At 37.7% G+C, this 16,461-nt stretch overlaps 1 protein-coding gene across 1 annotated transcript; it reads left to right on the top strand.

The window, feature by feature from the left end:
• The first annotated feature begins 200 nt into the window (after nucleotides 1-200).
• DIRAS2 (DIRAS family GTPase 2) lies at nucleotides 201-16,237 on the top strand. The gene is made up of 2 exons (XM_010399980.4): nucleotides 201-654; nucleotides 12,947-16,237. The coding sequence occupies exon 2, from the start codon at nucleotides 12,986-12,988 to the stop codon at nucleotides 13,583-13,585; it is 600 nt and encodes a 199-aa protein (XP_010398282.1). The 5' UTR covers nucleotides 201-654; nucleotides 12,947-12,985; the 3' UTR covers nucleotides 13,586-16,237.
• The last annotated feature ends 224 nt before the right edge of the window (nucleotides 16,238-16,461 follow it).

Here is a 16,461-nt window from a genome sequence, read left to right on the forward strand (position 1 = left end):
AAATCAGCACAGCTCCATTGATCTGAATAGGGCTGTGCTGGTTTTTGCCCTGGGGATTAGCCTCACCAAAGGCTTTGTAAGCTTTTTTAAGTTAAAGAGACAGGCCTGTTCTCTGTTTCAGTGCTGAAAGAAAGGGAGAATTGTGAGCACAGTTTAATGTTATCTACAGCTTTAAATGATAAACTGTAGGATGTTTGGAGGCTTTAGAGACTAATTGTAAAAATCTACTACATTGGTTGAGAAAACCAGAAAATTACAGCTTATATGTATATATACCTATACATATATGTATTCCACAACTATTCAGTAGGTGGCAGTTAAAAGCTTAGATGAGCTTTGCAGTCGCCATTTAGGCAGTAGCACTAGCAGAGGCTGGAGTCAGTCTGTCCGTAAAAGCAGAAAGAGAGAGGCTGCGATCCAGCCAACAACAGCATTATCCGCGACCCAGGTACTGGGAGCAGGCGGGAGGGGAGCGGAGCCGCGGGAGCAGAGGACGGGCAGCAGCCAACACCGGGCGCAAAGGGAGGCTGCAGCCCCCTTGATTAAGACAGGGGCTTCTTTCTGGTGGAGGGAGCCCAGGACAGAGCGGGAGAAGAGCTGGTGCAATGACAGGCAGAAACTGAAGAGCATTTGAAGCTTTCTGTTCCTACACAGGTAAATTCTTTTCCACTGTTTTTCTATACTATCTTGTACAATAGGCATAGCTTTGCACTGAGATTAGAGGTCTTCATTTTCTTCAACCAAAATCCACAGTGCTCACTCGGGCAAAATTTTCTCTGAAGTCGATAGAGTTTTGCATGAGTTACAACTGCAAGATTTACTCTAAGCTAATAGCTTAGGCAGAGAACATGGCATGCTGTAAACTGAGGCTGGCAAGGAAGTCAGACGCTGGTCATAGGCAAACTGGCCAGTTAACAGTATCATTTTTCTGTGTGCTGGGATGCTAGTAATGACCTTTTTTCCAAGCTTTCTTTCATTAAAACTCAATGTGCTGAATTTTGCCCTAGTTTATAGTGCTGCCACTGCAGTGGCTTAAGGAGAGATTAATATTTTTGGTTTTTTAAATGAAAGCTACATTTTAACTTAACTGATAGAAGAATGCAAAAATGTGGAGTCTGAATAAAATAACAAAAGGTGTTTCTTTCTCTGAGACAGATACAACTTTGCAGCATCCCACTGACAGGCAGGAATTTTTTTTCAGTAGATTGTCCATCTCCCAACTGAATGAAAGAAAATAAATCATGAAGACCATCTCAAGTGCCTGAGAGCTGCTGAATTCAGATTTGATAACACCTTCTGTCTTTTTATCTTCCCCATAAAATGTGGGATGCTGTTTGCTGCACCAGTCAGCCACAGAAGGGTGAGCACAGAATGGAGCTACAAATTTGGATGTATTTTAATTTTAAAGAATTTTCTGAATGTCCTGTTTTCATGAGTACCTAGTAGGTGAACACATATATGCCTGTTTATAGATGCACACACATACAGCTATGTAAGCTGTGTACAGCTATGTACACCCACATACATTTAGAGGTAAACAAAGCTGATGAAACTGATTGCTGTTGTACCTTTGCCAAGCTTTATAGTTTACCCTTATCTAGAATGTTTGCAGGTCTCAACATTTTAAATTCTGGATAAAAAAGACTATTTTGTCTTGCCCCCCTCCCTTTTTTACTTTTCTGGCTAATGGACTTCAGTTATGCTCAGGAGCTGCTCTCTGGGGTCCATCTGTCCTTACTAAATGCAGTAGATCCCAATTAATGCAGAATGGGTTTTGTGCCATTGTTCTGGAGCTATGAAATATGGTCTTCCCCCAAGCTTCGTGCTCTCTCACACACCACACACTACATTTCTGCAGCTCTTGCATGAAGAACCATACAAACATGGAGCAAGTTATAGTACACAGCTGCAAATCAATGGTCCCATGGATCCGGAGGCATGAGCGTGATGTACAGCTATTTCTCTCCGGTAAGAGAGAAGAATTGGTATAAATGGGCTGTGAATACACTCAGACTGGAAGATTTCAAACCATTAGAGCACGAAGGTCCTTAAATTACATTCTGATTGAAGTAATATATAGAAAACATCTTAAATGCTTTTTAGTTGTAGCTTGATAGAAGGGATTATGTGGAATGGTTGCCTGCAAGGGCAAGGCATTGGATTTGATAATCCAGAAAGTGTCTTTCAGTACTAAATACCATTTTTACTTTTCTCTGGAAGTTGTCTGCACTAGAGAGTCCCTTTGCAAGTGAGTCAAGATGTTTGGAAATACAGTTTTCCACATAACTCACATAGTCAGATGAAAGCATATATCTGCACTGTGCTGCACTAGTGTTTACACCAGCAGACTCACCAGCCCTGATGAACCTCAGGCTGAGTAATACCCCTTTTTCATAGTGCAGAGCAGAGCTCTTTGGAAGTTGATTGGAGTTCAGAGGCTCCTTCTGGCCAAGTGGTCATGCTTATATTACACTAGCACTGCAGTCTCTGTAGTACCAATAAAAATAGCAGACTATATATAAACTGATACTGCTGTTCCTGAAGTCAGTACCAGCACTGTTTCTAGTTTCCTTTGAGGATCACCTGATAACTTTCTTTTCTGGCTTTCTCTTATGTTAGCCAACACAGCTGCCCATGTAGAGCATCATGTGTGAAAAATCAGACTTAGACTTTCATTATGACAGAGTATGTGCTATGGCTCCCAATATTAATTTTTAAAAATAAATGTGCAATAAACAATACTCTGGTTCAAAGATGCTCCTGTGGAAAGACTGCATTCAATTCCATAATCCCTTTTTCTCTCATTCCTTATGTTTATAAACTTAACCTTTTCTTCTTTTTTTAATGGTTTTGATTTATACACTGCATTGGATTGTATCCAATTCACAGTGTTCCTCAGTAACTCTTCTGTAATATGTAATAAGCTGCATTTAAATGTTCCATCTCACACATTTTGAGTGAGTATCAGGACATTTGTACACGTAAGCTGAAACAGTATTCATTGTGGGACATTTGGTTTGGTATCTAGACTGATTCCAAATGTTTGTGAATTACCCCTTAATATTTTTTATTACTAAGACTAATTGAGCAATAATCAATATTAAGTAGAGGACAAAAAATGACAATTTTGTAAAACACGGATATTAGCAATATTAATTTCCCTTTAAGATGAGAAATTTCCAAAAATATACCAGGAAAAAATATTTCTGGAGATTTTCTTTTCCATTTGGTACTTTTACTTTACATACGAATATTTCCAAGTATCAGCAAACAGATACTTGCACTGCATTCTTATTGTGACATTAAAATTAAACGTGCATTAAATTATCTCACTCTACTGCTGGAAGAGAAGTGGAAAAGACTCCCTGAGTGTCAATGCAGCTGTATATATTACTTGAAACAGAGTGCTCTAATTTGCCTTTTTGAGAAAACAAATATTCATTATTTTTCAACCGGAAAATATTGATAACAGAATAATTTTTGAGATGGGTATCAAAGAAAGACAAGAGCAAAATGTGAAAAAATGTGTGTCAAGTCTGTGATAAATGCACTTTTGACTCACACTGAGTTCATGAGCACCTCCTCTTGAGAAAATAACTTTAAGTTGAAAGTTAAGCTTCTCTATCTAAATTTGTTTAGATTAAAATTAGTCTCTCTGGCTATGCAGGTCTGCAAAATGCTATGGCAGGAAAATCCAGTCAGCATCAGCCTGACTGCAGGTAATGAAATTGGTTTCAGTTGCATCTGAAAAGATGTCTTAAAAGTGAAGTTATGTCAGCCTTTTAATGTCCTCATTCAAAATATGTACATATTAAAGAAAGGGTATGAAAAGGGCAAATCCATTCCTGGGCTGCAGCTGTTTCCTTCCCAAAATGCCCAGTAGCTCTTACTTAAAATTAATCTGAAGCTAAGAAAAGAACATTTGCCCTTTTTTATTTTTTCTTGTTTATTTTATATTCTTCCCTGAAAATTTAAGCTGACAACTTTTATCTCTTCTGAAAGATTTAATTATTTGAATCATCAAATACTAGCTACTATCAATAGCTATAAAATATTGTGGTTAACCCAAATAAATAACATTACCACTTTCCCCATCTGTACACACAAATCTTACAATGCTATCATGTGTTAATCAGTATTTTTTATTCTTCAGGATATAATTTTTATAATTTTGTTTAATGCTACAAGGAAAAGAAACATGAGTCCAGAAAAAACTACTCTTAAGGCTAAACCTACCTGTCTTCAGAACTGAAAGTATTGGAAGTTGGGGTGATGAACATTTATAAACTATCAGAAAGCTGCTATTATTATATTGTACCCCACACTTACAATTTAATTACTGTTTTTCAAAGCACTCTGATTTGCAGAAAAATTTCAGTAGAAGAACAGGCTTTTTACTAGTGTCTGGAAGCATATCAATGATGGTATTACATTTTTTCATTTAATTGTCAGGGATCATTTTGGGTCCTGAAACCCACTGCATTAACCTATTCCTAACTTATTACCAACAAACCAGTGGCAAAATGTTCTGTTTAAGCCATTATTATTTGGGCTGTATAAGACCATCAGAAATATTTCAGTGGTCAGGATAGCAATCTAGCTGTCCTTCCCAGACAAGCAAGGAAAATTAATTACAGGTGTTATAGCACAGGAAGTCACAAGCACTTAACCTTTAATAATTTTGCTTCTACAGAAGATTTACATACGTAGTCTCAAATTAACGCTATGGAATAGAGAACTACAGTGAAAGGCAAAATGGCCATCTGTCTTCAGAGTTTCCTCTGCTGAGTGGAATTCCATGAATTCACTATTCTTCTGTGTAAATAGATATATTTACATGGAAATAGCTTGTTGCCTATGCTGGGAATTTTATCATGACTCTCACAATATATAGAATCATTTACAACCTCTAAAGTAAAATGATTTCTTGGGAAATGTTCTTTCTTGTTTTTGTTTTTGTTTTTGGTTTGGTTTGGTTTGGTTTTGTTTTTGTTTTTTGTTTTCGTTTTTTAGTGCTTTGTACTTTTCCATTCAGGAAAACTTAAAAATAATACCATTATCCATAACTCAGAACCCATTTTTTCCAGTGTACATCTGGAGAAGCAGAAGTTCACTGCAACATGTAAAGTCATTGCTCAATACCAAAAATGATTCTACTATTAGAAACCAGAGGGGCTGAAAATTCATGCTGAGTCTCTGATCCTGCATTTGTATGAGTGACAAATTCCAGTTTATAATCATACTGCTCTGTCCAATGGCATTATGTCCTACTTGTTGATAGACAAACATACAATGTTGTAAGTTGATCTTTCCATCTTTACTCAGTTAAACTAAATCTACTGAAAATTGAGGAAAAACTACAGTATTTGGTTAGTTAAGTTGGGAAGAAAACTTAAAAAAATCAGTTCCAAAGAGAGCTGAATACAATGCTGTTATTTTGACATTTTTATTTCTATGTGTGCATTAATGAATACCTAACTACACATACGGAAAGGTTTCTGAGTAATTTCTCTCTCAGTTTTGACAATAAGCACTTAAAGATTAAGACACTGGTTTACCAAAATGCTCAAATAGATGAATCAATGAAGTATCTAAAACGCTTAAAACAAAGCCTGAATTTAGACAGGAACTGTCATTAAATTCTCTTTAGTTTTAAGATTAACCAATCCACTAAATAGAAAGTGACAACCAATTGGACACCTGTCCACCCTGGATAAGCTTAGCATAGTATTTCTTTTTCTGCATGAAAGTAAGGGTTTTTTCATGTGGTAAGTGTATTCACGTGTCCATCCTGGATAAATTTAGCATAATATTTCTGATGCTAAACGAAAGTAAGGTGGGGTTTTTCTACATGGTAAGTCTTTTCAATGAAGCTGAATCTTGTTTTACAGTAATGGTTCATTAGTACATATCTGTTACTAAAGGGTTAGTTCTGAAAGCTCTCAGGAAACAACAGAGCAAACAATTTCAGTGTATGCCAATGTATAAAGCTCTTTGTTGGATCAGGTCCAGCACCTTCTGCATTTTCTGCACATGAACCCTCGGCAGGGAAGGGAATCAATAGATCCTTCTGTGTCATTCATTCTTCTGCCATCAGTACTGCCTTCTTCAACAAGCAATGCCTCTTTAGTTAAGCGTAGTTCCAAAAACCCTTTGCTGTCTGTTGTTCCTACAGGAAGCATGCCTACTTATCTCCCCTTTCTTTTTCCAGTTCTTTCCTGCCTAGCAAAACTATTTCTGCCACAACATCTGCTGGCCGTATGTTAGCCAAAGAACTAGTAAAGATTTTCTTACAGTGACAACTATGTATGTGGGACTTTTTTTTCTTTTACCAAGGGTTCCATGGGGTTTCAAACAATTTTGAAAAGGCATTGTTTTGGGAATGAGATTTCAACATAAGTCATATTGTTGATGACAATATGACAGTTTGCTAAAGCAGAACACAGCACCTGTGATGGCCGGACAGCATAGAGGGTGGATTCTCTCTCCTTTACATACAAATGTTCTTTGGACAATAGTCTCTTTCTGTAAATGCAGAAAAAAACTACAACGAATTGATCTAAAAGCCTCCTGTCCTTTCTATTTCCCTTCTATTTTAGGCCAGGAGCATGAAGGAAACCAATAAAACCTCTTAGGGAACCTCTCTGAATGATTTTGTAAAGTTAATTTCATTTTAAAGATTCTAAATTATTAATTTTCCATGCCAATTCAAACATTTTCAACATTGTAGGGAACCTAGCTCTAAAATGAAATCTGTTTCAGTTTAAAAAAATTGAACTTGTAGTTTGAATTTTTGGTTTCTATGAGTATATTGAATAAGAAAAATGTCCGATGTTGTCCCTTTCAGATAATCAAGCAAATTTTGCAAAAAGGACAATGTGTCAGAGAAAAGCAGCAGGTTTTTGACACAATATTTTTTTTTCTGCAGAAGATGCCATTCCCTAATGAAATCTCTCCGGTCATCTTTCTATAACTGGAGAGAAAAGCTATAAATGCTTTTCTTTCCAACTATAGTTGAGAACAACACAAATGAAAACTGCTACTGCATCTATGCAGTGAAAAAAAAAATCATGATTTACACTAGCTGATCATCAAGAAGCAGACTTTCAAAGAACATTTTGTTCCACATGAGAATAAAAACCTTCTTTCCATATGGTCTAGAACCTCATGTTGTAAGAAAAAGCTGTCTTGCCAGTTATCATTTGGTCTTCCACTGTGTCCAACTTTCCACTGACTTGAAAAGACCAAAGAATACAAGCAAAGAAATGGAATGAAAAAGCAAGTCTTACATTAAAAGATGAAGGCACTGGAAGCAGAAGAGTCCCCATTCTTAAAGTGCATTAGTAGGTATGGTGAAAATACTCCCTGAGAAATGTCTGTTTATCAGCAAATTGAGAAAAAGTTACTTGCAGATCTCTCTTGACTTCTTTTATATAAATAATGTGACATTTTTGGCCTTTGATATTGGGAAATGGACATTAATCTGACAGCCATGTTGAAATCCATCTCATCTATAGCTACATTCTTCACCTTGTACCCTGTATCTTTGTATAGTGGTGTCACCACTGGATAGCCTCATGGACTGTTAATTTAAATTGAGGCAAGATTTTGAACTACGTGCATTGCTTGTACTTTATTGGTTTTTCACAATAACAATGACAATATCAACAGAGACATTGCCTTAGAGTTAAAAAAAAAACAAACCCATGAGTGACATGAAATGGTTTTACCTGAGGAAAAAGAGCTTTCAGGAAATTAATATACAGCATCTGAAAATTGTTGAATTTCATATCAGAATGACATCTCAGTAGGACATCATAAGACCTCAAGAAACTGGATCAGTTAAGGTGCAGTCAAAGCCTCTGACTCCAGAAAACAAAGGTAACATCATACTGTTTTGTAAAATGAATGCTACACTAAAAGACACAATCTAGTAAAATATATCAACTAAACTTACAACTTGTGACATTTCATGGTAGTCTAACAATATAAAAATGGTGAAAACTGCTGCAACAAAACCCAAGACTGGAAACATTGGAGATAGGGTTTTTTTTTCTGTGCCCATTTTCAAGCATAAATTGGAAGAGTTCACCAGCTGTGAGATTCTAATCTCATGTTACTCTGTGGGTAGATATTCAAGTAGATTAGTTTTCAGAAGGTATTTTTCAGCCTTCGTATACCTTTTGCCTATGTTATCTATAGCTTAAATACAAACATGACAGGCAAGTCATAAATACAATTGATAGAAAAGTTAGACTATAAAAAATCCCAGTTAAAGATAAGAGAGAAGTGTGGAGATCCAGTGGCTAAGTACAGGATCAGTGACACTGATTTAGTGAATTCTAATATACCCAGATGTAATTAATTAGTCAGCCAAAGAACATTAAGAGTTTAAACTATGAAGAGCATAATCTGTAACGAGGCACCTCTTAAACATTTAAAATGCATATTTTTTTCCCACTACATAATAAAATAAGTGATTTTATGTCACAATTACTCAGACCTTGAACCTTATCCTTCTGTCAGAAAAACCCTTCAATTCTTTCACCTGGCATGTCAGAAATAACTAGGGAAAGCATGAAGACTAACATAAAAGTCTGCAGCTGAGTTTGAACTGGAGGCAGTGGTTTGCCCCACTGAATAGCCCATCAAGCTCACCTGCAGCAGCTGAACTAGAGCAACTCCAGCTTTGTGCTATCAGAGCATCTGCAGAAAACAGAGATAAGTCAGCAGAGGTACAGACTCACTGGTCTGCTGAACTGTGCAATCCGACAATTCAAAATGAAGGGTACGAACGTATGTTATGAAAAGTGATTTGGCTTTTCAAGTAGGGATAGTGTTGATAAACTGACACTTTAGAGGATGATAGATACTTTCACAGAAGTAGTTTGTGAAAGCAAAGGCAGCAAATGAACCTTCGTTACAGAATAAGTCCATTTTAACATGTAAAAAGCAGCTATTTTTTCTGTGCGGATTATGAAACAGACTGGTTTTCTGAATCAGAAATGATCTTGTACATCTAAAAAGTCAGACTTCTTTCAAGTTAATTTTTCCATACCCTTACTGGCCAGAATGCCATAAGCTGATGAAATAATGCCATACTTTATTTTGTTCTCCTGTATGTCTCAGTTAACACATTTTAAGACAAAGAAACATTAGTAAGCATTAACAAATGAACACTCATGTTCAAGTGCACCACATTCATACAGAATGATTGTCACTGCACAAGATTCTCTGGCCAGATCCACACAGAGAACACAAAAAAAAAGATAAAAAACATTCGGGCAATTTTTTACCCAGTGTGATCATAAAGACTTGAATGAGTTGTGTTCTTTCTTTTAGTTCTGAAGCAGGATGAATTCAGAAAAATCTGTAATTTTTATTTTGGCAAAACTGAGGATCTTTAGGACTGACAGACCAAACAGTTACTAAGGTTGCTGCTCCTCTGCAGTCACCCAGGCTGGGAAGAAACAGCTCTGTGGAGATGGTCCTGGGGCTGTACTGGGCAGTGACCTGGTCATGGCCAGCAGTGCCCCGGCAGCAGCAAAGCCACCCTGTGCCCTGGTCTGTACGAACAGGAGCATGGCCAGCATGGCCAGCCGGCTGAGGGAGGTGATAATCCCCCTCTGCTCAGCACTCACGGGACATCAGCAATGTAGTTTGTCCGGTTTGGGCACCCCCAGTAGGGGAAACACACGGATGAACTGGAGCAAGTGCTGATGAGGGCTCCGAGGTGTCCAGAGCTGCGGCGCTGTCCTGCTCTGCAGGCTGAGGGACCAGCGCCAGTTCAGCCTGGGGAATGCACAGTTCAAGGGACAGCAAAGTGTATCCCTCAACACCTACAGTAAAAAAGCCATCAAAAAGGTGGAGTCACACGTTTCACAACAATGGATGCTGGCAGGAGAGACAACAGGTATGAGTTGAGAGAGTAATTTAGATAAGATATAAAGGGAAAAAAAAATCATCCTGATGATAATTTTGCATTGGAGCATGTTTCCCAGAGAGACTGTGTGAAAGATTGGAGATTTTCATATCTGTACATGACAGAACAACCTTCTCTGTTCTCATGGCTGACCCAGCTGTGATGAGCAGTCTGGACCAGAAACCTACTCAGGTCCCTTCCAGCTGGAATTACCCTTTGATACTATGGTAATTTCTAAAGAATATCTGCAAAACCTTCCTACACAATAGGTCTGCTATTCTTACCACTCTGAAGTTTTCCTATTGTCTAATGTGAATCTCTTCTACAATGTATGCTCATGAACTCTTTTTTTTTTCCACTACACTCTCCATCTTTGCAACAATTTGCTATGTTTTGAAGACTGTTAGTATGCTGTTTCAAGATCCCTTAGAATTTTTCTGTATGCTTAGTAATTCAGGGCATTAAGTGCCCCATTTCAATTTCGTCGATCTTTTGGGCTACCATCTGTGTCAGTTTTCTTGAAGATTTCTGAGTATGTTTCAAGTATGCAGTGTAATAGAGCAGGAGTGCACTCAGCTAGCTTTTAAAATTTTATTTCTTTACTCCATATTTCGCCGATTTTCTTAGTAAAAAATGTACATAGTGCATTTTTTCCCCTAGTCCTGCAGTTCATAGGCTATATATAATATGATTGTGCAGTGCTTAAGCTGCTTCTGAGGTGGAATTCACAGATTTTGCTCTCTTGCCTTTTTACTCACAAGAAATTATTAAACTACAATTCTTATGGTAGCTCATTCTGTGCAGTCATCCACTACTATAAGCTCTACGACTGTTCAGAATTTGCATGTCTGCAGCTCTTATATACAGGTTTATTCTGAATGGAACAGCATTATGCTGAAAGAAACTTCCTCTTCTTTCTCCTCATTTTTTTGCAGCTACTCTTTTTCCTTTCTTTCGTAACATCATGAGCTGCTCACTCATTTTCTCTGTTCCTCAGAGGGTTTTACCTCTTCTATAAACACACACATAAGTGTTTTTTCTGAGGCTACTTTTCCTTTCCAGTCCTTGAATTCTGCTGTCAGAAAAACAATTTTGCTTCATTGCCTCAGGATGAACACTCTTATTTATCAGTCTTTCCTATATTTAAACAAGCCTCTCAGAGTGACAGTGAATGTAGCACAGGAGAGATGGAAGGGGTGAAGCTGCCTTCTGCCTGAAGCCAGGCTGGGTAAACAGAGCTGCGGCAGCCCTGCACTTTGCCTCAGGATCACCATCCCCAGTTGCACTGGTTATTCTGCCTATGGTATGGCAGATGAGGAAGTACAACCCTTTCACCCGACATATTATGTAAAGACAGATGTTTTCAGCTTACTCAGACATTAAAATGAGGACGCTGTAGGGTGCCCTGGACAAGAAGGATAACAACATCAGGATATGTCTGAATAACAAATTGTAGACATTAGTGCAGCATGCATTGCCTTAGCTTAAGCCTAACTGGCACAAAGAGCAACAGCATCAAAATGCAGAAAAAGAAAATTTGGCATGAGCTTGCAACTGGGATGAGGGCATGGGCGGGTCCAGTAACAGCCATACCTCTATGGCATCAGTATTGTCCTGCTGCTGGACAGGTAAAAGGTAACTTAAAATCACTCCCTGCAATGCAGTCACTCCTTCTGCTGCATTGAAGAAATAACTTGAAGGCTTTCTTTCAAAAGGAAAGAAATTCTTTGGGTTGTTCTGGATTTACTGCTACTGCTACTGCAAAATTGAAACAGGCAAATTTAACCACTTGGTGCCATTAAGGCACTTGGGCAAAGTTCCCTATAAAACCTGCCCATTTCCTTCAGAACAAGCACAGATGCAGCAAATTTTGCAGTTTTTTCCATGTGTATCCCTTATATATCTAGATTTGGCCTGAAAAGTAACAATATCCTATGCTCTCTTCAATTTTTAGTGTTCAATTTTTTAGTGTTTATTTGCTTAAATCTCACTAAATATAAAAAGGCTTGTATGTGCTGTGTACCCATTGAGCTGCTACTGATGCAAGCACAAATTCATCTTCGCTTTTATTTCAATGAATTTTAAAACAGCTACAGCTTGCGAACATGTGAAAACTTTTACCATTTCCATTATTTAACAATTTCATCAATATTTGTGGTCCTACTATATAGTGGGTTTTGTCAAAGGGAACTGACTGCAGGAATCACAGAATTTTGTGACCTTTGACACATGCACTTGCCAACCTTGGCAACACAAGCCACTACAAATGTTATGAATACGTCTGCAGAACCTCTCTGCTAAGTACAGCCAGTCTCGTGTCAAATATCCTCTGCTGCAAGACAAATATTGGAATGAAAAGGCAGACTGAACGTGAACAATCTGAGTTTATCAAAATGTACTCTTTGACCCGAAATGCCAGTGGCAAAACAGACTGAAATGGGACACACATTCCCATGGAGTTAAAAACAAAGCTCAGTAGGTGCTGTTGCTGAATAGTCTACAAATATATCTTAGCTGCCACTCAGAACTGTAGTCCAGTTGTAGTGGAGATAAATTCCTTAACTACTGAAGAACTGGAATATTCAGAGTAATTGACTAACATACACCTGTACAGTGATCTGTTTCAACTATTATTTTAGACCTATTTTAGATACAGAAGAGTAATTCCCTTTCTACAGTTTGTTCAGGCCTTGGCCTTGTTGAAATTTCCAGATGCAACACTTTAGTTCTGTGAATTTTAGTCCAGTAGGAAAAATACTGAAACACATGAGGTATTTTAAAATCAGCCATGAAGTGATGAAGATGGTCTTTTGTTACCAGTCCAGACTGGATTGCGAACCCTAAATTTACTACTGAAATAAATCATTCTGTGACCCCCTGCAAGACTTCTTAAACTACTACAACTAGTATGCCATCATTTACATCATGTTTATTTCTCTTATTGGGAAACATACCACAGCATGCACTCTACACATGTACCTGTACTAATGTCTGTCTTCTTGTTCTTGTTGTTTTCTCTCCTAGGTTTTCTGCCCTAGCTGAGCAAGTGGCACACGGAGAAGCATGCCTGAGCAAAGCAATGATTATAGGGTAGTTGTGTTTGGAGCTGGAGGAGTGGGCAAAAGTTCTTTGGTCTTGAGATTTGTGAAGGGCACTTTCAGAGAGAGCTACATCCCTACCATTGAAGACACCTATCGGCAGGTGATCAGCTGTGATAAGAGCATATGCACTTTGCAGATAACTGACACTACAGGGAGCCATCAATTCCCAGCCATGCAACGTCTCTCTATTTCTAAAGGACATGCTTTTATTTTGGTTTACTCTATCACCAGCCGACAGTCCTTGGAGGAGCTCAAGCCAATCTACGAACAAATATGTCAGATTAAAGGAGACATAGAAAGCATTCCAATAATGTTGGTGGGGAACAAAAATGATGAGAACCAAAATCGAGAGGTAGAAAGCAGTGACGGAGAAGCCATGGCTAAGAAGTGGAAATGTGCCTTCATGGAGACCTCTGCCAAGACGAACCACAATGTGAAAGAGTTATTCCAAGAATTGCTAAACTTGGAGAAACGCAGGACTGTGAGTTTGCAAATTGATGGCAAAAAAAGCAAGCAACAGAAAAGGAAGGAGAAGCTGAAAGGCAAATGTGTGGTGATGTGAAATTGCACTGTCAGAAGTCAGCTATGAAGTGTCATCTGAAAATACGCATGTAAAACCCATACACAGAAAACAACCACACAAGATCCTATTTATCAGTATCTGTTTTAAAAGAAACAATTGGAAATTTAAAAAACGAGGTACTGTGATTGCTATAAAAACCCTGAAAAATAAAAATATGAGTACTCTCGCAATCAATTAAAGTAAACCAGGAAGAAAACAAAAGATTTCCCAGAATACCTTATTTTGTAATTTACAAAAATAAAGAATTTTCATCATTCACATAATATGAAAAACTTGGAAAATCAATTTAGTATTATCTCCATTTGCATATAATTGCAAGAGAAAGCCATGTATAATATCAGAAGAAAAACAAAGACATAGTTGTGAAGAAACCTAGAACATACAAATGCATGCTGGATGGTGTTAATCATTTCCTTCAAGAATGCTGTGGATAAACAATTCTGTGCCATTTTCACTATTGACTGGTTGGAGAGTGTGCATAAGATAGTCTTGGACCAGCTGAATAATAGAACTATTGCACAGTAAAAGGAAGCGTGGGGATATCAGTCAAAAGGAATAGATATTACCTCTACCCCACCAGCATGATACTTCTTTCTAGTGTGATGCAGTGTTTTAACTGAAGGTTGTGCAAAAGCCAGTCCCTGTAAGAGAGCTGGAGATCATGTTTTCTGGACTCATTGCTTCAAGAATGACCTGAGCTTCTGGCTCAAATATATTTCAGAACAGACATTTCTTTGAGGAGAATGCCAGATAGAATGGGTTACATATAAAACCAGAAAGCTTCCCCAGGGAGAACTGACTGCGGAGTCCCCTACAAAAGCCTCTGTGGGAGAGACTCAGCTGTAATGCTGCTGCTGGTTAAATGAACACACGGTGTGGTTAGTGTATGAATGGAATGTCTTTTGAACTGGTGGTACCCTTGGAGAGGGATTGGCGTAGTATACAAAGTTTTTATTCAAATTATCAGATTAGTTCAGTGATACTTCTTTACATTACTGTATTCCAATTAGAAGGGTTTATGTTCCTGCACTATGAGATCTATTGCCTTTATATTGTCTGAAGTATTTTATATTTGCCATTTAAACTCATGATTTGAACTGCTGTGACTATTTATAGAACCAAATATGTATCTGAAGTTAGTGCCCACAAGAGTCTCTAAAAGGAGGTTTTCTGGGATAAGCACTTTAGGATCTGGCATATTAAGAGTTGCAGTCAGGACTGTGTTATAATGCAATACAAAGTTCAGAATAGAAAACACATTACTTAAAACATCCTGTCAGGGGAAACTGCTCTTCTCAAAACCTTTGAAAGTGGAAAAGAGTAAAAAATGTGAGCTGTCCTGGATGTCCCTACAAAGCTTTTTTAAAAACGAATATGAATAACTGAAGTATGTATCCTAGTGATAACAAAGGCCATCTAAGATAAAATGAGCACATAAAATTTTTAAAGAATACATTAAAATTGTGTAAGTCACAATTTGTACCTTAGGAACTGCTTTGAACGAACAAAAAGAGCCTACCATATTTTTAGTAAATGTTTATGTCAAGAAACATGGGAAAATGAAGTTGAGCACTAATATTATTAGCCTGCATGCTAGTGCATTATAAATATCTTCTAGGGGATGCTCAAATGCAGTTTTTGCATTAAAAATTGCTACCTTGTTCCTTTCAGAGTTATTGCTTTCTTACCTTCCAGTTTTGTAAGAAATGTGCAGACGTTTCAGAGGTAGAGTAAGAGTATACATATGAATTGCTACTAGCGCTGTCTAGAAAGGAGCACAACTTCTATCATTCAGTCAGAAGAAATTCTGGCACCAGTAGAATCAAGTGTGAAACTCCTACTGATTTCAAAGAGACAATTTTTTTTGTGTTTACTTCATTGCATTAGAAGAGAAGACAGGAAAGAGCATGCAAAAAGCTAATGCTCTTCATTAACAGTAAATTCCAGGCTCTTACACAATACTCTTTCTCCATAAATCTCAAAGCACTTTGCAAAAATGACAACATCATTATCTTAACTTCTCAGGTGGTGAAAGTGAGGCACAGAGAGGAAACAACTGCACGTAGATTGTCCAGCAAGATAGTGGCAGACCCAGGAACAAAAGCAGATCTCCTCTGTCACAGTCCAGTGCTCACTCTGTGTTTTGTCAGATTGTCTCTTCACATTCTTAAGTAGTTCCTGAAACACTTAAAGAAGCCTGGTTTGACTTCTACAGCCAAGTGCATCTTTCTTGACAGTCTGTCAATATATCAAAAGGTATTTCCAGATCAGGGATGCAAAACACTTAAAAGCACTATGTTTAGTAAGACTTTTATAAATGTTTGTACATCGACTCTGTAAAAAAAATGGCTGATGATACTCAAAGTCACAGCATTGGATTCCATGGATGAAGCCAGAAAATCAGAAGAATGATCAACCTTAAGGCATAATGAGTCACATATAGAGGTCAAAAGTAGAGAGGTTGCCCTCAGATGCTAACACACCGGTGCCAAAGGTCATCATGTGTGGCACACGCCTTAGCAGCCAGCATAGAATTATGATAGAATCTCAAAGAGAAAAAAAGATCTATATATACAACCTTTTAACATTATTGCTTTAACTGGAGGAATTATTTGCATAGTAAAATATCTTGCAGAAGTACAATATAGGGGATCTTAATTACTTAAAAAGTACCAACTGCAAAGATATTACAGGCTGAAATTTAGCCCTGGACATTTTTTTGAATGTGCCTCATAGCAAGATTAGAATAATTGTACAGCAAAGATGGAAATAAAAAAAGTAGCTGCCAATATTAGGCTTGAGGACCATTTCCTTTAGTTCCCAGTTGACTCGTCACCTGCCACATAATAAGCCAT

This window comes from Corvus cornix, chromosome Z (assembly GCF_000738735.6).
Source record: "Corvus cornix cornix isolate S_Up_H32 chromosome Z, ASM73873v5, whole genome shotgun sequence".
NCBI lineage: Eukaryota > Metazoa > Chordata > Aves > Passeriformes > Corvidae > Corvus > Corvus cornix.